We start from the raw sequence: 24,724 nt of genomic DNA on the forward strand, positions 1-24,724 counted from the left end.
CAAATACCTCTGTTGAGCCTGACTGGATCAAGCCTGAAAAGACTCAAGCTAAGCCCAACCCAATGGAGCGTCTCCTACAGTCTTACTTCTGCAGTTGAGCAACACGAATACACATGGGCCTGATTATTACCATCACAGAAATAAAAACTGTCATTTTTAAACTTGATTGGGGAGAGAAAGATCACAGAAATAAACTGGAAAGAAAAGGAATAAAACTCTTTTTGAAAATGACAGCAGAGGGAGGGATACCCCACTCTCGTGCCAACACCCCTGATTCATTCATTCCGTCATTCACTCCCTAAACCTGTGGCTAGGGTGTTCTTCTTTTTTGTTTTTTTTTATCTTTTTAATATTTTTTTTTTTTTAAATATTTTATTTATTTATTTGACAGACAGAGATCACAAGTAGGCAGAGAGGCAGGCAGAGAGAGAAGTGGAAGCAGGCTCCCTGCTGAGCAGAGAGCCTGATGTGGGGCTCGATCCCAGGACCCTGGGATCATGACCTGAGCCGAAAGCAGAGGCTTTAACCCACTGAGCCACCCAGGCGCCCCTTATCTTTTTAATATTTGAGAGAGAGACAACACAAGCGGGGGAAGGGGCAGAGGGAGAGGGAGAAGCAGACTCCCCGCTGAGCAGAGATTCCCAAGGTAGGGCTCCATCCCAGGACCCTGGGACCCTGCCCGGAGCCCAAGGCAGACGCTTAACTAACACCCAGGCACCCCTAGGGTGTCCTTCTTAAAACGTAAATCTGGTCTTATCCAAAACAAGAACAAAACCTTTAGAACTCCTCATTAATTCACTAGATGTTCATTCTTCTGGTTTCACTTCATATATCATCTTCTTCAGAAACCCATCCCTGGGAGAGAAGCCCTCCCGTGTGTGCATGGCCCCTTGCGGCCATCACCACTACCCCCGCCCACCATCAACTGGACAGTAAACTACTCCAACTCCTATTCACCGTTCATCCTTCTCCCCAAGAATCATGCTTAGAACAAAGGATGTAGATAACGCACTTCTGTCGTGCGAGTCTGTGAAAAAAATGAAGGGATGACACTCAGATACCAAGGGAGCACTGGCACATAAACCAAGGAGCTGACACTAGACGTTTCGGAGTTCACTGTTATTCAACATAAATACAGAAAAATATTTTTTTCCCACACAGAACGTTTGGATGCCAAATAATTTTGCCCATTGGGTGTATATGGATATGAGACAGCACTGTGAGAAGCCAATCTAGGACACAGTTAGCGAGTTAAGTCAGAATGGAAGGAAGTAAAAATCTCCCTGTTGGACTTATTAGCTCCAATATCTAAGTCACTCCCTGGGGAGAATTTGGCTCTTATATAAGAATGCTCACTTTTTTTTTCACCAGAACGGAGTCTAATCAAGTGTGTAAATGCTGCAATACACCAAATGGTGGAGGAGAATTAATGTTCCTCTTGTGGGCTCCTCAACCGTCTCACCCCCGGGGAAGTGACTTAGGCACTGAACAGAACCGAGATCATTAGGAACAGTTATGCAAAACTTATGAAGAGAAATACCCTTGCTTTACATGAAGGTTAGAATATGATGATCTCTTCTTAGGTGCCCTTGGAGTGGCGACTTAGGTGTAATACCAAGTCATACCCACGCGCATGCATGGGCTCAGAGTAAGGAGAAAAGAAAAAAGCCAGCTTACGGCTCCTATGGTTGTCTATTGTTGGCTTCGAACCTACCTAAACAATGTTATCTTATATGTTCTAGTGAGCTAATCCCTCTGTCATTAAAAAAAATAATAAAAAATTTAAAAATATATATAGTTTTTAGAGGCCACACATAACCCACACACACAAAAACTCTGACACCACCATCAGAAGCAGAATTCCGGTGAGGGGCAGAAGTCACCAGAAATGTGGGGGAAGTAACTGGACTTTTAAGTACATACTGCTTTTCTCCAGGAAGTCAGAATTAGATGACAAACAAATAAGAGGAACGTTATGGAAAACTATTTGCTAAACAGCAGCCACTCTGGTGAATTTTGGTTTGTACATCATCAGGTTCCTCTGTGATCAGAGAGCCTCTGACACCGTAAGTCACAATCACAGATGATCGGCTTGATGATCTCTCCCTTCCGACACAGTAAGATCACGGAATCAGAGTAAGACTTGGGAAGTCTTGTCTACCTGCACATCAAACTTCATTTTGGCGATATATTTTTCTTTTTCTGTTAGTAAAACTAACACACACACACACACACACACACACACACACACACTTAAATCTTATAGGAAAAGTCTTCTACCGCTGCCAAATTTCGGCTGGGAACAAATTTTTATGGCCAGCTAATAAACCTGCTGAAAATAGGGGTTTGATAATGGAAACCCTTCGGAGCCCTTAACTACAGTGTGCACGGCTATAATAAAAAGAATTAATGCAGTCAATTTGTACTACTGTTCTCGGAACAAAAAACCCTATTTCAACCACAGTCTTTTCAACAGCTGATTGGCAGCCCTGTCCATTTCCCCTCTGCAGTGTTGTCAGGAGTCTTCAACATGATAATGAGCCTGTCACCATATTCAAATAGCCCTGTGACAGCAAGTTTTGTGAGTGTGACGTCCACTGCAAAGGGTCTGTCAAAAAGCACCTTTCAGAAAATGAAAAGAGAATGCTTTCCTGATGATAAACCTAATTTCTCCATAGATAAAAGAGTGAGATTTTTCATCAGATTTTGTCAGTGTTGTGTTGCATTTATCTCTTCAAACGTTCCTGTTTTCTTTTTAAAAAATATACTTAAATTTAGATTTGTCAGTGACGGGGGGAGAAAAATGATGATGAAACACATTTTTTGTTCTAGGAAACTGAGTCCATCATGTTACTACAGAGAGGAAAGGGGAAAGGGGATGCTTTTTCTATCACATTAAACACTGGCAACAGGAGTGGGAGACTAACTTGTTACTGGCCATCTCGTAAACCTCCAGTTCTGTACACTTCATTCTCTGGGGCCAACTGCCTCCCCCAAATGCCCACGGGAAGTTGCTGGGTCGGAAGTGTGTCTCCACATGGGCACCTCCTCAGAGCTCCAGAGACTCCGTGACTGCTCACAGCGGAGAGAAAGCTCCTGCTTCAGGATCTGAGGGTTCAATTCCCTTGGTAAATCATGTTGGTTGGCTGCATACTGGGAAAAGCGTGTTTTCACGCATTGGCCCATTAAAGCATTTTGTGTGTAACTAAGATGTTTAAAATTCCTGTTGGGAAGGGGGAAAAATTAGTTTTTCTTCAGTTATAAAGAGTTATTTTTATCGAAAACCCACATTTTCTTGAGCACTGTTTAAATTTTGGCTCCTTATCAATCAATAGATAATCAATAGATAAAAGCTCAGTGTGATCAGCATAAATACAAAAACCTAATTCAGGTATTTTCTCAGAAGCAATGTATGTATATGTACATGTCTGTGTATACAAAATACATACAGATGCTGTGCATACATGTTATCAACCGACACAAATGCCTGTACTATACATGAGTATTGTGTGTATAGAACACACATGCAATATTGCTATGTACATGAATACACACACACACACACACACATACACACACACAGAGTGGGAAGGATGTCAGTGTAACCCTTCGGGGATGTTAGCATCTCAGATTTTAATAAAATTCACACACACACACCAGACACACAGAAAACTGGGAAGCTCCGTGGCATTGCAGTGGAGAGGTGGTAAGAGGGCTGAGATGAAGAAGCAGAGGGACAGGAAGCCAGCAGAAAACTGTCATTCCTTCATCCCTGAGCTGCCCTGAATACCACCTTCAGCAAATAAACACATGCAGGAGGTCCCAGAAGTTCCTAAGAAAGAAACCTATGTAGGAATGTAAATCCCCTGCCTACTTTAACTCAGGCTCTGTGACAATAAAAAGAACCTTGTATGTTAGAAAGCACACATAGTCTGTCCAGCGTGCCACCATATGGCTTAATTCCTTACTATTCCTCTATTATACTATATCCAAACATCTTTAAAAGGTATTAGGAAACATATAAGTAACTGTGTCTTGGTAGCCTGGTGTCGGTGGATGGCTCACGTCAAAGTCCCATTTTTAAAACAGTATTTTCTTTAACCCTCTGATTGTATGACTATTTCTGTGTCTCTATGGGATAACAGCGTCTGAGAAGTCCTCTCACTGGTCAAAAGCAGGGGAATCTCTGCAATTCTGCTCCTACCTGTTTCAAATAAACCCGTCTCCTTCCGGGTGAGGTCTGAATATGCCAAAAGGGCCTGTCGATTACAGAAAATGATACTTTCATGGTTTTGTAGGTACCACATGTATAAAGCTGACATGACAACAGAGTTTCCTTCATGAAAAATTAATACACTTTGGTGTAGGGGAGGGAAACCTCAATCTCTGCCACAGAGATGATTCTCAATATACCGAGGAGGACGAAAGTTACAAACACGCGCGAGGCTTTTTGAATCAAAGTATGATTCCCCCTTACTCGTCAACAACTAGCGAGGCTGAAATTATTAAAGAGTTTCTAATCTTTTAATTCCAGAGAAAGAAAAGAAAGCAAAGGTTTTCAAAGCAGGGTGGGGTGCGGAGGAGAATGAGGCCTCCCCAATATGTGTCAATGCAACCCCTGAAAGAAGATAAAAGTAACTAATTAAGGATCAGCAATAAATGTGACTGATTTTGAGTTCATCAGCTGGAGGGAACTATTATAAAGCCAATAAATAGAGCTGTAGACAGCTGGCTTTGTGCAGCACCCCGCTCCTTTGCCTAAATGTTTAAACCATTGATTTATTTGGGATTAAAAAAAATGAAATCTCGAACTAAGCCATTCCCAACATACAAAGCAAATTCCAGAATCTTGAAGACTTTCATTGTCTCTGAAAGTCATTGTCACCACCCTAATCCCCTCATTAAAGCTAAAGAAATGCTGGGATGGCATTAAAATGAATGCAAACCATTCGCAGCAATCTCCTGCTCACACCGCCTCCAAATGAAGGCAGGCACATTGCATAATCCCGGCCGCAAGAGCTCCTGACAGGTGCATGATTTATGCTCCTAGTCAGAAGAATCGGAGGGCCTGCAGAGGAGACAGCATGAGCAAGGCGGTGGCGAGACAGATGCTCTCAGTGGGCTTGCAGGGGCTGGCAGGCTCCAGCTAGTTCAGGTGAACCTGGACACTTTAAGTGCTGAACTCCTATTGCCTGGATTCCAACACTCCGACGTGCCATTCGCAAGACGGTACGCAACGTACACAGTGAATAAACCGTCAACTCCAGGCAGGCACTCCTTGTGGGGTCTGTCCAGCCCCGTCCACCCTGGTGCTCCCCGGGGCCACGGAAGTGAAAGGAAATGCATTTTTGTCAAATGAATTGTATAATACAGATGTAAATATCGCATAGGTCGGAGATCTGCAGTCTTGACAATATGTAGTCCAGGTATGGTAAGTGGCGAGTGACAAGATCTCCGAACAACCCGATCAATATTAAAGATCGCACAGTGGGATTAGGAGAAACACACCTCAGCAGAAAACCGACATTCCTGTCAATTATATTAATTATTTTTCAGATACATGACATGCTTTCATGACATTTTATTCTGAAAAGGCATTTGAATATTTGAGAGGAAATGAGTAAGGGATGGATAAAAGCGAGCGTCCCAAAAGGGCTGAACAGCTTTGAAATCAATCTTTAAAATAGTTTTTCGGAATTTCTCTCAATAGCCCCACACAATAACAATCTGGTAAAGATTATGGTATTGGTTTAAAGGGTAGATAAACCTAATTACAGCTATTGACGACGAATTACTGCTACTCCGATCTCTAGCACGAGATATTAGCCTGCATTTGAGCGGTCAGCAGTAAACCACCAATGGACAGAGAAATTCCCTCCATGGACCCACAGAAACCTGTACAGATCACCCTGTCCCCACTCAGCCCAGTATCTCTGAGGCACAGAGCTTTGGGCATCAGTGAAAGGGACAAGCATCCAAATGTACAAGCTTCAGGTTATCTTGGATGAATGTGACTTTACTTTCCACTCCCAGATACAGCAGGGTCAAAGGTAGAGCTGCCAATGAGAATTAAAGACACAGGCATCCCTTTAATTAGATAACAGTATTCAAAGTCGTGTAAATTCCCAAGAAGCCACTTTGCAAAGCCTGAGTTACAGTGTTGGGGGGGGGCACGGAAGGTGGGCATTGGGCTTTTTTTCAGCTATGCACCAGTAAAAGAGAAATTTTTTAAAGAACAAAATGGAATACATTGTAAGTAATTCAAAATGCCTCCAGACTTTACAGTTCTCCCTGGAGAAAAAACTCAAACAATTTCAAGTCTTCACAAACTGCATCCAAATCCTTTTTCTAACTTCATTAAGCTCCAGTGCTTAAAAATCGTTCATAGCAAGTACTTTAATTAGAGACGAGCCATTGCAGGGAGAGCTCGACAGGCTCTGTGTCTACCCAGCAACCAGGCTGGCCAGGGGGGAGAGTCTCTTACTCCACAGGGCGATGCAATGCAAGCGCAAACTGGGGAGCTGACACATTCCCTCCGTCCCCAAAGGGAAACTGGGGGCCTGGTGGAGGGGAGCAGTGCTCTGCAGTGTTCAGCAGAGACTGAAACATCATTCTGGCCTCACCAGTACTCTGCCAGTTTACTATTATATATACAGAGAAAGAGGAGAAAATGTGTTAAAAGCAAGCCTATTTGAAGAGCAGCACGGGGCAGTCATCCGCCCTATGTACCCTGAATTTTCCTTGCTTGTTTTACCTGCTGTCTCTCTCCTCCCTCATTTTTCCTCTTTGCCTTCTCCATCTCTCTGGATCAAATTTTCCAACCCCCACCCTTTGGGACTGAAGCCACCGCCATGAGTCCCACGGGACAGGCACACCACCAGCAGAGGTGCACGCAGGTGCCACACGAAACTCTGAGATGCTGCATTTATTTCATGTTTGAAAGTCAATCCGGGTCTGGAAAGCGGGGTGGAGGGGAGAACCGAGAAGAACAATTTTCATGCTGAAGTAACGTGTGCTTCCTCCTTCTCCAGCTAGAATAATGACTTGGAGGCAGAACTCGAGAAGACAAGTGAAGAATTCACAGGTTCTAAGTGGCTTGCCATTTTAAACTCAAAGTTGTTTAGAGACCTAAACACACAGGAAAAAGAAACAAAACAAAACCTAAAACAGAAGAGTTTTTGTTGAAAGTTCTAGGTGGAGATAAAAGCCCTTTCTTCACCAATGACTCATACACTCTTTATCCTGAAAAGCCAGAACTGAATGAACCCAGGAGCATGTACAAAAGGAACCGAGAGGCCATAAATTTGACTTTGGAAGAAGTTAGCAATGATCTGGATGAGAAGTGATTCCATGAATTCAAGGTCATTTGTTTCTGGTCCATGACAGACTTTCCTGCTGTCCCCCCACAATCCACAGAGGGGTCTCTCTGATTCTGGCAGGTTCTGCTGACCCTGCCTGTCACCTTCAGATCTCCTGCACACAGGCAAGGGTCTGGGGCTGGAGTCACACAGAGCATTATTGGGGACCTCTGACCCAGGAAGTCATGAAGAGCAGCAGTGGGAAGACAACCCAGGCCTGCTGTGAACATAGCACTTGGTCATTTTGGAGGGAAAAAAATTCCGGGAAGATGACATTTGAGAACAAGCACAGCTGACCCAGTTTTGGTTTAACTAGGCATTGTCCTAAGCACTTGGAATAGGGAAGATGATGCTAATAATAAGAATAAATAATCGCTAACACTCACCAAAGACTTATATTTGTCAGATCCTGTGCTAAGTATTTTAAATACATTATCTTATTTAATTCTCACAGCAAACTCTGCAGGACAGTCACCCTTAACACCACTATTTTGCAGATGGAGAAACTGAGGCCAGAGGCATTAAGAAACATGCTAGTAACTGACAACCGAACAGCCACTCCAGGTTGTCTATTAGCAAATCCCATACCTTCATAATGTGCTGTGTGGAATGAGGGACTAATAACACGATTCCATATGTACTAGTTTCATGTTGCAGATATATTAAACCCAGGCCTTCATAACACACTCCACGACTTACCGGAATTGAGCAATGTGGGATGAAACTAACAATTCCTAATTCTTCCCTCCACCCCCCTGAGCTCTCTGCTTTTTTAAAATAGCCAGCCATGAAGAAAAATGAAAGTTAAAAAAAAAAAAAGACTAAGATATAGGTGCCTTAGCACTTCACGTTGGGAGACTTTTTATCAATGATCTCTCTCACTCTGATAGAAAGGAGACAGTAGGAATGGCCTTGCTACTCACCCCTGCTTCCCCGGCCCATTAGCTGTTTTCCAATGTGCAAATGACTCTGGTCTCCCAGGACTGTTTAAGAGTTCAGCTGACTACAGCACCGTCTCCTTCTGGGTTTCAGTTAAAATCAATGCATTAACGGAGGATGCTAGTTAGACTCTGTAACTGCAAGTTAAGAAAGGTGAGGCAGAAAAGGACTGCTAGCTTTATAAGCTAGAGGACTTTCAAAGAGGCCAGTTCCCGAGTGGCATTAAAATAGAAGTATAATTGCTTGTAAAGGCTGGAGGATTTTGTTCTTTTCTACCTTTACAAAACTTCTGATAGATTTTCTTTGCTGCAGCACATAACCAAAGAGCTAAAAATGTGTGAGATCACCAGGAGTTGCTCTAACATTTCCTAGGCGCACAACACTTGAATCGAATTTCTGTTCCTTCTCCTTTGTCACCATTAGCAAACCTTTATTTTCCCATCCGATCCTCTCCGGATCCTAATTAACGACTTCTGGGGAGACCCACAGACATATACGGAATTGTGGAGAAATACGTTTCTTCACAGACCACAAACTTGGACCTGTTGACTGCAGAGCATGAAATTTTTTGCTACAAATGGAAAATGAAATCATCAGACAATGACCTGGACTGCCTCTCGGGGACAGATGCGCAGCCCTGGCAATCTCTTCCTCTAACCAATAGCCCACGATGGTCTACGTGGAACGGGTGCTATGCCGAAGCAGGAGCCGCTCCAGCATTATTCAAAGCATTCCTAAGAACAGGTGAAAGATTTTCTACATAGAAACTTCAAGAAATAATACTGTGCTCTGGCACAGAACAATATTTGCGGGAATCAGAAAATGTTCCCGTTATTACCCGGACCCCTTGTTTTAGAGCATCTACAATAAGGAATGATTCCAGAATTTTAGCAGCTCGAACCAAAACCATTCTCTGAGTTAAAGGTCTCCCTGTTCACAAAAGGAAGTGAGAACAGAGACACAGAGGCTTCCCTGTGAGAGAAATAATATTTCACCCCTTGACGGTGGTAAGATTAATTAAGAGGAGAACCAAAGGACTTCATTAGGAATATCAGTAGAGGCTACGGGCTTCAGAGCCCAAAAAATCCAGATTGAATCCTGGCTGTACCATGTACTACTTGTCTGATCTTACGCAAGTTATTTATACAAGTTCTTTCGAACAGGTCTTAGTTTTCTCATATATATACACCAATTTATCAAATATCTATGGGAAAGATAGATGAAAAATGTCCGTCCTTCCTTCTTTCCTTCCTTTTCTTCTTTCTACTCATGATACACCGATTGCTACACTGTCAGGGTATGCAATACAAATCCAATACATCACGACTTCTGAAATACAATTGTCATTGTCATATACATATAAGAGAAAATGCAGAAGTAATTTATATATGATGATAGCCCATAAATCGATTCTAAAAGCATTATTTGTGACAAAATTGTTTCTGCGCTCAAGTTTTAATAATGTAACTGGAAGGGGCACCTGGGTGGCTCAGTGGGTTAAGCCGCTGCCTTCGGCTCAGGTCATGATCTCAGGGTCCTGGGGTCGAGTCCCGCATCGGGCTCTCTGCTCAGCAGGGAGCCTGCTTCCCCTCTCTCTCTCTGTCTGCCTCTCCGTCTACTTGTGATTTCTCTCTATCAAATAAATAAAATCTTTAAAAAAAAAATAATGTAACTGAAAGCCCAGTAAAGTAGGTTTAAAAAGAAAGAAAAAATATGCAGTTACACTTTACTGAGCACCTACTATGTGACCATTAAATGCTAGGTGTTACGGAGGACTGAAATATAAATAATACAGCCATGTTCTCATTATTCTCTATGAGACATGCTAAGTGACTAACAGAATACTAGAAATAAACACTAACAATATTTTCTGAGTGTTTGTTGCTTGCACCATGACAAGAGTATGACATCTATTACCTGCGTAAACCTCAAAATAACCCTCTAATCCAGTTACTATTACAACCCCCATTTTACAGATAAAGTTTAAAAAGGGTAACGTAACTAACTTAATTGAGATATCACTGCTAGTAAGTAGTAAAGTTTGCACTGAACCCAAATTCTATTTCTCTACACTGTCCACTATGGTCCTCACCAGCTATGTGGGGCTAGTTAATTTAAGTAATATTTAACTAAAGTAAAAAAAATTCAGTTCTTTCATTGCATTAGACCCATTTCAAGGGCTCTGTCAACACACCCACAGACTCCATCTGATCTGAGAGACCAAGCTTCCTATCTTTACATCTACATTCCTCTGTGAAAAACACGATGTTAAAAATGCTAAGTTGTATGAAATAGAATATAAATGGTGGTGAAATTCAGAAAGGAGAGAAATCTATATGACTGCACGTAATCAGGCCCATGATGGATCACGAACCCCACAAAGGCAGAAACATGTCTGTCAAGTTCACTTTTAATCCTTAGTACTTAATAAAGGAAACTATATGGAGTCATGTCTCAAGAAGCATTTCTTGAATGGATGGGATAAAAGATGGATGAATAAACGTTTGGACATGGGCTGGACAACTGTGCATCATTTGGACCCATAAATAAGTAGAAAGCAGTTTCTAGAGAAATAACCTGACCCCAGCTCTAGGTGTTAAAGAACAAGGGCCACTTCTCACCTAGCAGATGGAAATATTTACAGATTCGACCATAAAACAAGAATCCACTTTCCTTCCAAATATTTCCAAATTATGCATGAATCGGTAATGCCCTAAGGCTGGCTAAGGTTAGAGTAATTGCCATTTAATTGGCTTCAAATATACTAATGATTATGATAATGTTGATACTAAAGAGATTGAATAGACCTGGAGATAAATGGCCAAGAGAGGGGAGAAGTAAATCCATGGGAGGTGGAGGTTGGGGATAATTATGGAGGTCATCAGCTTGGGAATCACCGAATAGCAACTCACTACAATTGTGAAGAAACTCTGCTTTAGAGGAAATTTTGAAATTTAAAAAAAAAAAAAAAAAAAAAAAAAATTTAAGGGCAGAGGAGGAAGAGGAAGTTGGGAGGCCCGAAACATTACATGTTAGGGAGAAGTTTACTTGGGGAGAATTTAATGGACAGTCTAGGGAGAAGCAACTAAACAGTGTCTCGGGCGGTCTCAAAGGAAACACTTAAACATCTAAGAAATAAGAGGTAGACCAGCAAAATGGACTTAGCTGCCTGTGGGGGTGACATGCTGGCTGGCGCTCTAAGACAGAACCAGAAATCAGTACAGATCTAAGTCAAAATACATGCTAAGTTAAACTAGGTAATGTAAATCATCTCATTTTTTAAAAATTTTATTTATTTATTTGAGAGAGACCAAGAGAGAAAGAGAGCAGGGGGAGAGGGTTAGGGAGAGGGAGAAGCAAACCCCCCACTGAACAGGGAGCCTGACTTGGGGCTCGATCCCAAGATGGCGGGATCATGACCTGAGCCAAAGGCAGACACTTAACTGATGCCTGAGTCACCCAGGAGCCTCTAAATGATCTCATTTTTCATATATTCTGCTCCTTAAAGTCTCCACATCCCCAGTGTAGCTAAAAAGTCTAGGAAAATAATCTAGGTATCTTAAAATTATGATTATGCAGGCTATGGAGCACCTGGGTGGCTCAGTTGGTTAAGCATCAGCTCTTGATTTCAGATCAGGTCATGATCTCAGGGTGGTGAGACGGATCCCCCCATCAGGCTCTGCGCTGAGCATAGGATCTGCCTGAGAGTCTCTCTCGCCCTCTCCCTCTCCCCACCTCCCCTCATGTGCATGCATGCACGCGTGCTCTCTTCCTAAAAAAGAAAAGAAAATTATGATTATACAGCTTATGTAGAAAAGATTTGATAGCTGAACATGTAAGTGTTGAGAAAAATAGGAACTGATTATGATCCCAGATACACATAATCCTGGGAAAAACAGGTTAACCGAAAGGCCACTGCTAAGACAACCTTCCTCTGGGGTTGCCCTAGGTCCCATATTTTCACCACCATCACTTATAAGGGGAGCAGCTGTTACAATTGGGATTTTAAAATAGTCAAAATCCCAATACTCCTGTCAAAGGTCTCCGTCGCACTTCCTCCCTCCCAAATCAGTTCCATGTTAATCTCCTTCGACGGCATGATTCCTATTCACGTCCACTTCAAAAAGCCAAAGCCAGGTAAAAATACATTTATGATGCATCTAATCAGCGGAAGCCCATCGCACCTGAGGATCAGTCATCGTGCCTGGGCCGTCCAGTCTACCTGGGTGAGGCGGAAAGCGAGCGACGGCTCCCTGATATTTGTTCTAGTAGCCATAAAGCGACACTGGCTCTCAAATAGCACAATCTGCCATTCACTCGGGTCTGGTTTGCCAGGAAACCCAAGGATGGACTCCCCACCAGTACCATCAGGCTCAGGGAATTTGGCTAGCGCCGGGTGCCTCAGACTTCTGCCAGCTAATTGGCTTTGGGGAAGCCGCTGACCTACTCTCCACTGAGTGGCTTTTGTGAACCTGGAACCCAGCCTGCCTCTCATCATTGATCAACCTTGGCCAAGCCAGCTGGCTTGTTCCTTTGCAGACAGCTTGCCTTAGGGAAGCTGGTTGGTGGCTCTACAGCCGACTCAGGGAGGGAGAGGCAAAACTACAGAACAATCTCTCAGGAAATGACCGGCACTCACTTTCATTTGAGGGAGACTTAGGAAGGAACAAAATCATGTAGGATGCCCGACAGGATACAGACAGAGTTGCACTCTGCACGGCCTTAACGAGAAAGGGAGCCAAACAGTCGGCAATGGCGCCCGAATGAAATGGGCATTCTTCAAACATTTGTCAGAATGCCTTCACATTAAATTCAAGCATGATGCCGTGGACGTCCATGCCACGTTGAGAGATGTGCGCACTGGTGGAAAGAAACAGAAATCCGTTGTCTGGAGGCCGGTGGGAGGAAATGCCACATCAGAGTCCTGTCTGGCAAGGGCCTCCCCTCGCGCTTCCCTCACCACACACGGTACTGTCGCTACACTTTCCCTGTGTGAGCAAATGTGGAAACAGGTTTACCCCCCCTGGGGTGAAACCCACTAGGAACTTTTTATAATCCAAAAGGAATTAAAAAAAAAAAAATTGGTGGCATCTTAGATAAATGCCGGCTTCCTATTGCAAGTTCACAAATGAAAAATGGGGACAATCAAATAAATGATTAACTTTTAATAGTATTCCAATTAAAGCAGGAGGAAGGGAGTTAAAAAGAACCTTTTCTTCCCATTTCAATCTTTCTGGCCTCTCTAACCCACATGCAGCAAGGATAGATTTACTCCGTTCAAATGATCCTTGGTGCTGCGTCCACAAGAGAGAACCTACTTCATTTCTAATGTAATTGTTATATTTCAAAAATAAATAAAAATAGTTCCCAAGAACCAGACATGCACAGGGAGTATGTGCCACCCTAAGATCTGCATAAGGTATATACAGAATCATGGATACGTCTTTAAATCTTCAGTACTCCAAATTTCCCCATGAATCAGAGATAAGATCGTAATACTCCAGTGGTCCACTATGGCCAAATCCTCTAAACAACTGAGGCAGACTGTACTCAACGTCAGTAAATCAAATTCGCTCCTTTCTACAAAAGCAAAACTTACAAGGAATTTGGTTCTGAAGTTCAAAAAATTGGAGCCAGAAAGTAAACCGATGCCAAAATGTTCCTCTATGCTCTAACTTGGATTTATCTAAGATGTCATACTCTGTTTGACAAAAACACAGACCCCTGAAATAGGGTTCCCAGGCACTGAACAGCGTGAGTGTTGCCAATGTTTATTCCTACAGTTTATAACTGGCAAGTTATTCCAAAGCTTATGTTGGATCTTAAGAATCTCAGAATGGGAAGTGACCAGAAAAGATACCCTGGCCTTAAAGCCCACGTGGAACGTGACCCTATTCCTACATCTCTCGCAACGATGGGAAACTCACCGCCTTCAAACACAGTTCATTCTATTTCTGGACATTCAATGAAGAACTCAAATCAATTAAATGAGTCTGACTTTTGGTTTTTTTTTTTTTTTTTTTAATGGTTGACTTAAACATTCTTTTAAGAGCTCAGTATCTCCTGAATAGCCATAGCCCCTGAGAATCCCAAGCTAACTGTACTCTTGAATATCACTATGGTTCGCAAAGACGAACTATTTTAAACAAATACAGAGCACAAGCAATAGAGCTAGAACGCCTGCCATAAAATCCAGTCTCTTATCGTGCATTGTGAGAACTCTGGCAAGTAACATTATCACTCCAAGCTCTCATTCCTCTGTGAAATGGGGAAATACCCACCTTCGGGGGTCATTGCAAGAAAGAACAAAAAGAAAAAAGAAAAAAAAAATCTAACGAAAGCACATAGCACATAGCTTAATGCATTTTAGTCTCCTAGGAATATATGTTATTACTCCCTTACTCGCAAAACTTTCCCTGTTCGTTTTGAGACAGACGGTTCAAGTTTCCTACCAACAAAGCATGTCCAAAAATATATATATATATATCACAATCTGGTAATGCAGTATCTGTACATGAAATAACTTTTTATGGGACTTAACTATATTCCCAAATGGCTTCATGTCAGGACAAAGCTCAGAAAGAAGGTGCTCTTTGCTATTGCTTATATTATAACTTGGGAGTTTTGTTCAATACTCCGCATTAATGAGGGAGCTTCTTAGGATAATATTACAACAGAGAGTGCAAGAAATACCAGTGAGGTCAATGCAGTTCTATTAACTGTCATCTAACACAGAAATATTTTCCTTGAATACCATTAAAGCTTTCTCCTTTTCTTTGTTCTGCTTTTTGAAGGCAGTAGGAACCCAAATTTCCCTACCAATAATTTCTGTTTTCGACTTGGCAGCATAATGATAATAGACTTGAGGAAAAAAAAAAAAATCACCTTGGCAATGTCTTCTTCAGAGGGTTTTTACAAAAGATACTTTGTTAGGATAAATTGCGCCAAGCAGGTTCTTTAAGTAAGCAAAAACAAATCAGCTTGTTACCAAATGACCTGAGTAGCTTTCTATTTTTTAAAGAGAACCTACCTGGAAAATGTTATACCCTTTAAATGGTCATTTTGTTAAAATGGAAGCTATGAAACAGAAGGGTAATTAGACAAGTAAGTTGCTCTTTGCTCTCCTGCTGATAGGGTAAACCCAGAAGACTCTCAGAGTTCCCACTGCCATATATAAATCAAGACACAAGCTGTGGTTGTAGGAAAACAGTTCTGGGATAATTTTTCATTAGATCCTGGGGGCTCAAGACAACTGACTGAAGAGAAGTAATGGCAGCTCAATGAATAAATGTATGATCCGTGTTCTGTCTCATACACCTGCACGGATGTGCACGCACACACGCACATGCACACACACACGGACACATACGTCTTCTCAAAGCTAAAAAGCCTGGACTGTGATGAGATCGCTCAGAAGAATTAGGGCCCTGGACAAAGAATTTTCTAAGGTGGGAGAAAAGAGGCCAGTGCCACCTGTCTACTGCTACCATTTCCTCCACCCAAAGATTTCCTAAACGTTAGGCCAGCCCTGTTAGTTCATGAGTCAGAGTAAAATATGAGGCTTTTCTGCTCAAAAGCGACTGGCAATGACTTGGCAAGCCCAGACTGAAGCAGAGCATAGATGAGGGAACCTTCTTAAGATACTGGAGATCCATCCACCCAGGAACAGAATAAAAAAGAATTCTAGGGACACCTGGGTGGCTCAGTCAGTTAAGCATCTGCCTTTGGCTTAGGTCATGATCTCAGTGTCCTGGGATCGAGCCCCATATCCAGAGCAGGGACCCTGCTTCTCCCTCTGCCTGCTGCCCTCCCCCCACCCCACTTCTTGTGCATTCTCTCTCTCTCTTTCTCTCTCTGGCAAATAAATAAATAATATATATATATTTTTTAAAAAGATAATTCTAGATCCTCAGACTTTTTTGAGGTTAACTTCTTTCCCTGGGGACCTGTCCAGAGACCGACACTAACTCAGTCCGACAAAACAAATGGACCTAAACGTACTGTTCCACGCTGGGCCTCACACTGTGCCCTTCGGACCTCCAAAATTTCTGGCCTCCTCCAGCTCACATTCGGCCCGATACCGTGGCTGCTCAGCGAATCTGTAAGCACCTTTTCCTGACCCATCTCCCCCACTGTCTGTATCTTCGGTGGCCTCATCTGACCCCAAGTGAGAAAAGCTTGGTTTCCTGAGATCAGAATCCTATGGAAAAGGCCCCTCTTGATGAAGGTCACTTATAACTTAGGCCCAACCCCCTTTTTAAACCCACAAGCTCTGCTGCTTCCTGTGAGCACCAGGACACTTTTCCATTTCTTCTCCCCCCACATGAATGTCTCAGGCACTATCAGCCTACGGTGCTGAGACTGGGGCCAATCCACCTGAGGCCGGCGAACGAGAAGCCCCTTGTTCGGCCACGATTGCCGCAAAGCTCGATAGAGACCCAGAGCCTGAAAGGTGACCTACCTGACTTCTAATCCCATTCCCACTCTGGCCGCAGTGGGTCACCGTGTAAGTCACTGAAACCCTCTGAGCCTTGGATTCCTCATCTGATTAACGAGACTCCCACACCGGGGGGTCCCCTGCTTTTATCTACCGAGTGAGGCTTTCAAGGTGTTAACGGAACCTTAATATGCTGAGCCCTTTCCCACACCGCATGGTGACTTATCCCAAATGCAGATCCCCATCCTTGGCTTTGCCTTTATCCTAAAGAGGAAGACCCACAATCCTAACGCAGTGTTTAAACTGCCTACCCGGAATCTTCATGCTAGTTGTTTTGGGACTTTAAAAAGTAGGGGTGGGGTGCCTGGGTGGCTCAGTGGCTTAAGCCTCTGCCTTTGGCTCAGGTCATGATCTCGGAGTCCTAGGATTGAGTCCCACATCGGGCTCTCTGCTCCGCCTGCCTCTCTGCCTACTTGTGATCTCTCTCTCTCTCTCTCTCTCTCTGTCAAATAAAATCTTAAAAAAAAAAAAAATGTAGGGGGAAATATGAAATACCTCCCTAATAGAAACTTACTCTAAAAATGTCAAATCAAATATGAAAAGCAAACGTGCTTATCAATAAAACATACAACTATGTCACTGGTTTTGTTCATTTTAATGACTCCCTTCTCCCCCAGAGGAAATATTTAGAAGGCATCCAAATGATATAAAGTTGCTCTTCTCCTCTCCTATTTATGTCAATATTTTTATTTTAAAACTGTATCAACAAAACTTCCAATAAATCTGACCGGTAGCAGTACAGCAATCCGTGGTGAGATTTCAGATGCTCACAGAGATGAAACGCTACCGACTGCGCTTCAACATATTGGCAAGGGTTGGTAGGGACTGTGAGGTAATACAGAGAAAAAGTTTTTCAAACACAGGCAAAAGTGCAAGACCTCATTTCCTGAGTATTTAAATATCTATTGACTGCTCCACTGTTCCTACAACTCTCACTGCTATAAACTGTGGCAAAAATACCCTATTTTCTCCTTTTCCAGAAAGACAAAAAGCAACCAAAGAATTAACCGGTTAAGACAAAATTTATAAAAGAGCACAACGTATAGCTAAATCAAGTCTACAAATCATAGTTCCTATGGTTTGACTTGCCTCACGGACATCGTCAACAGCATCATCATAATTACAAGTATCTTCATGTCTATGCTGGTATAAAGTTTCTACAGACCTTCTAACATTTTCTAAATAAAATTTCCATCAGAATAGAAGGGATGAGAAAGAACATGGTCTAAATGTTGCCCTGCCCGTGGGGAAATGAAGACAGAAATCAATGGATTTCCTCCAAATCACAACCTAGGGAACAGGAAAAGTCGAAATCAAAAGCTAGAGCATGGTATTTTGCCGGACACAGGGGAGAAGCTCAGTTAAGACGTATGGAGGGATACTAAAACTCATGTGATACTCTAGTTTTGTCCCATGATGCTCTGCTATCAAAATGTCCTTGGTAAAATTTAATGTACCTATGAGACTAGTCAAGTTCTTACACTTCTCCATGCGCATTTTAAAATGTGTGTAGTTTGCCTGTTTTGTCTGAATGACAAAGAAACGAGGCTTCCTTTCTACTGCTCAACCAGTAATCAAAGGCATTCCTCACCTATGCTGTTGTTGTTAAAAACTGCTGCTTGAAGTCCCCTTTTTCTTTTTTATACTGTTGTCTTTCTTTATTTGACCTAAGGGTAGATATTAAAAACTCAGTGGGTTAGGCCTCTGACTCCTGATCTCAGCTCAGGTCTCGATCTGATGGTCATGAGTTCAAGCCCCGCAGTGGGATCCATGCCAGGCATGGAAACTCCTTAAAAACAAACAAACAGAACCCAAAAAACTAAATTTCCTCATGAAATTGTGGAACAAATTTTCATCTATTGATGTGTTTCTGTAAAAAATTTGGAAAGGACCCCCAAGGTCCTTGATATTGCCAAAAAATAATAAAATGTATATGAATTTATATTAGAACAGCAGGTGAATATCATATACCCAGATTCTAGCTCCGGACGTCACCCGCTAACCATGTGCCAGACCCTGTGCCTCTATTACCTCTCTTGGTTTTTCAAAAACCTCACAAGGTTAAGTTCTATCTTCAGTCCTATGTTCACAAATAAACAGGCTCAAGTAAATAGGGTCTTAAAGGTTATGAAAATTGTGCAGGTCCAGGAAGTGGGAGAGTCAGGGCTAGACTCTCGGACCCCCTGACCCCACAGCTTGATCCTTACTGTCTCTAGCAACAACAAGTAATGTTCATTCAGTCCTCATTCTACACCACATGTGTGCTGGACACGCCCGGTGCAGTTTTTTACTAATTATTCACATTTCATTTGCAAGTGCTACTGTTGCTACCATCACTTTACAGAAGATGAAAGGGAAGATCAGAAAGGTTTAAGTAACCTTTAAAAAAAAAAAAAAAAAAGGTATAGTGGGGCACCTGGGTGGCTCAGTCAGTTAAGTACCTGCCTTTGGCTCAGATCATGATCCCAGGATCCTGGCAGTGAGCAGCCCTGCGTCGGGCTCTAGGGTCTGCGGGGAGCCTGCTTCTCCTTCTCCCTCTGCCTACCACTCTCCCTGCTTGTGCTCTCTCTCTCTTAAAAAGCAGGCAAAGTGAAAAGCATCTCTTTGACATGAAATAGCTGTACTGGCCCTCCATGCTTCCTTGATTCTGCTATACTTTGGTAGACAGGCTGGCCTGGCTGGGTAAGGGAACGCTGTGCATACCTGTGGGTACCTTGCTCTCGTCTACAAGAGTCAAAGAAAAATTCTTGAGTTGCCAAGGTGAAACCCATCATACCAGTAAACAGCAAAAAGCCCTTCAATCCTTCGATCAGTGAATTCTATACCTAAATAAAATAATTATTGCTTTCATAAAATGTCTCTCTTTGCCACTGACAGAGTGTAAATAAACCAAACCAGTATGTCCAGCAATAGCCTTTAAATAACCAAGGAGAGAGATCAAAATAAAAATAAATCTTGACCAGATTTATAGGTGGCACCTTGATTAGTTCTTGTTTTTTTTCCTTCAAATAAGCAATACCTGAAAAAAATGAAAAGGGAATGTTGAGACCAGATATCTTGTAATAGATGGGGTTTCGCTGACATACAGGATGGCACAATGCCGAAAATCTAATGCTTGCCCATCGTTCGTGAGGCTTACCAGCAAAGTAGAGCCCAGAAAAAGAAAAGGGGATTTTTTTCAGGATGTGGCATGGTGCAACCACTTGAATTTGAATGAACTATCATTTTTTTTTAACTATGCTTCTTGAAGTTTTTGTTTGTTTGTTTTTGTTTTTAAATGTTGCAGCACTCTATCATTTTCTCCACACAACCAATCATTCATTGCTAATGGTAACGATTTTTTGACTCAAAAATTCTAGAGACCTGGGGCGCCTGGGTGGCTCAGTGGGTTAAAGCCTCTGCCTTCGGCTCAGGTCATGATCCCAGGGTCCTGGGATCGAGCCCTGCATCGGGCTCTCTGCTCAGTGGGGAGCCTGCTTCCTCCTCTCTCTCTCTTTGCCTGCCTCTCTGCCTACTTGTGATCTCTGTCTGTCAAATAAATAAATAAATAAAATCTTTTAAAAAAAATCTCTCCACAAACATGTAAAAAAAAAAAAAAAAAAAATTCTAGAGACACTGGGATGGCTCAGTCGGTTAAGCAACTGCCTTCTGCCCAGGTCATGATGCCAGGGTCCTAGGACCGAGCCCCACATCGGGCTCCAGAAGGCTGCTTCTCCCTCTGCCTGCAGCCCTCCCTCCTTGAGCTCTTTCTCTCTGACAAATAAATAAATAAAGTCTTTTGAAAAAAACATTCTAATGTTAAAATCCGATGTAGTTCATTCAGACATAATTCCGGCACTGGCTAACGAGAAGGCATAGCCTGTAAGAATTTAACGATGCACAACGTGATGCAACCGGACTCATCTGCCCACTAAGCCATCACTTCCCTTTGGCACCCTACATCATTAGTAGAAACATCAGTCAATAAAACCAGGGATTATCGTTTTTAAAAGAGTAAAGTCTCCTTTTTCTATAAACCACCTTTTTCATGAAAACTTCTTTATTTCCCTCAGGCAGCCCTTGATCGAAGATGTATTTGGCTAGTTGAATAAAAATACCTGTTAAAGGAAAGAAGGTTCCCATCAAAGCTGTTGAAATCTGATTTCATTTCAGATTCTATAACTAATGTTGTTTTTTGTTTAAATAGATTTTGTCTGTCAATTTCCAGGCCTGCTGTGCCATCAGCCTGTAAGGACCGCTGTGGTCAACACGGGGGTTGTAGCAGCAAATTTTATTATGGACTGGTAATTGAATTGAACAGGTTTACATTTGAATAGATTTACTACATTATGATCCCTGACATACTGCACGGGACCAAAATCCCTCTCCATCCATAAAGATACATTTAAGACAGTATCACTCTCTCCAGGCTGAGGAGGCCAGTCTTGAGCCAAGGAGATGGCCAAACATAATTGTGTATTTATATGCAGGGTGCAGTGCAATATTTCACGACATTTTTAAGTACAAAAGAAAAGGAATATTCCGTATTTACTCATAGCCATCCTTTTGCAGGGAGGGGCTTAGAGAACTGGCATTTTCCCATCAAAGTGGGCATAAGAAGTAAAGGAAAATAAATTATTGTTGGAGTATATCAGCAACAGCAGCAATTCCCTTGAAAACAGACCCTCTAAAGGCTTGATAACAGCAACTGAAGAGGTGTGAATTACAGATAAGCACCGGCCCATTTCTTTCACCAATATTGTTTAATTAAACACAGTTCACCCCTCCTGAGTCACTCTATCCACCTTCCAGAGTGCTCCTGCTTAAAAACCACAATGAGGGAAATTATTTAAGGGACACTTTATTTCTGTTTTCACTTCATCCATAAACCTGGGAGTGCAAAGAGGTGAAAAAATCGTAGTAGTAAAATTAAACTAGTCAAAAAAATTCTATCAACCTGTAAATGGAAACACATCTCCACGTACTTTAGTTTTTGAAAATAAAATCCACATCTAGGACACATCCAGCCAAAGTGCTAAGTGATCTATTACTTTTATAACACTTTAAAAAATGGATTTGTTCTTTGAACATTATTCTTCGACTCCCAACTTCTAATTAACCATTTCTGAATGAGCTTTAAGTTCCGTGTGAGTCTGTCTCTACACCTCAACTAAGTGGCAATATAATGACCGGAAATGGACCATCAGTTACTTCTCACGTTACTGTGAAGGAGGTTTTGTTTGTTATCTGCGCTAGGATTTAAGGCAATTATCAGGATAAATTTCAACCTCAAAAGGAGTAAGCTGTCACCATCATTCTAACTCAAAGGAAAATTCCTCGTCTTGTGGGTTGGGTCATTATGGTTGGGTTTTTATACATATTTCTTCCTTTATCAAAACTCTCCCACTGGCTTTTCCATGTCCGTTTTCTCTAGCAAGAACAACCATATTTGACTTTCTCACTGCCTCACCGCTAGAGCCTAGACTCGTGCCTGGCACACAGGAGTAACGTAATAAATATTTAGCAAGTGGATTATAAATGTAAAATATATCAACTATGAAAAATCCTAATGGTGCCAAAAGCTGTACAGAGGAAAGAGTATTGTATTCATATGCGCCCTCCTCGCTGCACTCATAGTGTCACACTGTCCCCAATCCTTGTTCATCACACTTCCACTTCTCCACGTCCAGTCCAGCACGAAGCACACATTTCCCTCGTACCATTCTTTTTCCTTTTTCTCTCTACAGATATTTTAATATGAATGATTAAAATAGACAAGGTTATACATTTTTAATACAAATACATATTCTTATATAAAAATAAACTCATATATACACTGAATCATACAACTAGTGAACTTGGACTTTACTTTTTTATTATTATTTTTTTACTTGACAATATATCTTGTGTGATGTTTTTATAAGGCTTTAATGATAAAGTCATACACTCTTTGTTTATAGCTGCCCCCCCCCCCGCAACCCCACTCCAGGGGAAGAGGAGAGGCAAAGATAAGAAGAGTTTGAGAGGGTCTTCTTTGTTCCTTGTCAAATGATGGGTTAGTTCTGAGCGGTCTAATAAAGGGTGGAGAAATGGGGTATGAATTCTACATCCCCCCCAAAATAAGTGATCCATTCACCTTTCTTGCATTAAGAACAAACCAGGAAAAATTATGAGATCTAGGAATGCCAATTCCTGGTTTGCTGAAGCTTTGGTTTGTTCTTAGGGAATAAACACTTGGATCTATTTGCATTTAGAAGTTAAAAAACAAGGGATCTCCAGTAAGACCAAATATATAAACTAATAGGGCCAACCCCATGATATGTCATGACTCAACAGAAGCAATACATTTAAATGTAGTTTGTAATTTGCCTAATTTTCTTTCAAACTTTTGTCACTTCGTAAAATTATCATATTTATATTAAACTCTGGCAAATTTTCTGAAGAGAAAGAGATAGTAAAATCTAAAACCATAAAAAAAGAAACACACATCTACAAAAACAAACATACAGACAGGGATGCATTTAAAAACAAAAACAAAAAACCTACCCAGGCTTTCCAAAGAAAAGAATAACTTCTTCCTAGCTTCAAGCTAAAATGTTAGTTTCCTTGGACATGCTGACATATACAAATATTTCAGGACCTTGGATATGGATGGAAGAATTCAGTGAATTCTAAAATCTGACCCTCTGCTTGGTTCTTGGCTCTACCACTTGTGAGCTGTGTGAGCTCAAGCCATAACTGAATCCATGGTCACTGTTATTATTCTGAGTTTGTTGATGTTTCCCCTGAGTGAAAGCAACAATTTTAGTATCATTATTACAAGCTTTTTAGAAAAGAACCTAAGTTCAAAGGATAAGATTGGAAAAAAATAAAGAGTGTGTTAAACCTAATATTCCTTTTTTTAAGAAAGTGGTGACAATAAGAAATGATGGGTCTGTTAATTAGCTCCACTGTGGCAATGATCTTACAATACATATGTATATCAAAACTTCAAGTCATACACCTTAAATATACACAATTCTTATTTGTCAATTACATCTTAGCAATGGTGGAGGAGAAAATCTCCCTGCAAACTTAGAAATGAGAAGAAACACAAAAAGACAAGGACTAGCCTCTTGGTGTCCTTCGTCCTTTGCCTTCTGCAACTCGTAAAGATGAAAAGAGTCAGAATTACCAAGCATACCCGGTGCGTTTAGCTGCACATCAGATGTTTTCTACCTTGTCCCTTCCTGTTGATATCATGCAGTTAGCCAGGACATATCGGAAAACTCAGGCATAAAGATGTATTCTGCCATCGGATTCGGAGTGCTTACTGTGACCTCATCTTTTTCCGGTTTTCTCTAGTGTCTCCATCATTCCCAACACGCGCCCTTCCCCCATCCCCAACCGAAAGCACAGGCCCCCCGCCACACGCCTTACCTTCCTTCAGCATGCCCACTTTCAAACACTTCATGAAGCGGCAAGCCTGGCAGGATTTACGTCTGCGCTTGGTGATTTCACATTCATTCGTGGCAGGGCAGCTGTATTCTATATTACCTAAAACACAGGGTTGGAAGAAAAGCAGTTAGATTCGCAAGATCCAGGAAACGTGAGCATCCCAAAGGCAATGCCTACTCTGCTCCGTTCGCCTCCCTTCTCAAAAGGACAAGTCACATGAGACTCGTTAGGATGTCACAAACATCACGAAGCTGGACATTCTGTGGCAACCGCCTAAGACACACCGAATAGGGGCACCTGGGTGGCTCAGTCAGTGAAGGGTCTGACTCTTGACTTTGGTTCGAATCATGATCTGAGACTTGAGATCGAGCCCCATGCTTCAGACTCCCTCTCCCTCTCCCTCTGCCCCTCCCCCCGTCTCTCTCTCTCCCACCACCCCCCCGCCGAGGGGGGGGGGGAAGCACGAATATTTAGAAGATACATGGTAAAAGATCTCAAAAGATCAAGTTTAAAG

General features: G+C 42.0%; 1 protein-coding gene across 12 annotated transcripts in view; it reads right to left on the bottom strand.

The window, feature by feature from the left end:
• ESRRG (estrogen related receptor gamma) overlaps positions 1–24,724 on the bottom strand; it is a 622,335-nt gene that overhangs the window by 135,451 nt on the left and 462,160 nt on the right. For all 12 annotated transcript variants that reach the window (XM_059145037.1, XM_059145033.1, XM_059145039.1 and 9 more), the window contains one exon: positions 24,193–24,309. In XM_059145037.1, coding sequence (XP_059001020.1) covers positions 24,193–24,309 — 117 coding nt within the window. The remainder of the gene's footprint in view (positions 1–24,192; positions 24,310–24,724) is intronic.

Source organism: Mustela lutreola, chromosome 14 (genome assembly GCF_030435805.1).
Source record: "Mustela lutreola isolate mMusLut2 chromosome 14, mMusLut2.pri, whole genome shotgun sequence".
NCBI classification, from domain to species: Eukaryota; Metazoa; Chordata; class Mammalia; order Carnivora; family Mustelidae; genus Mustela; species Mustela lutreola.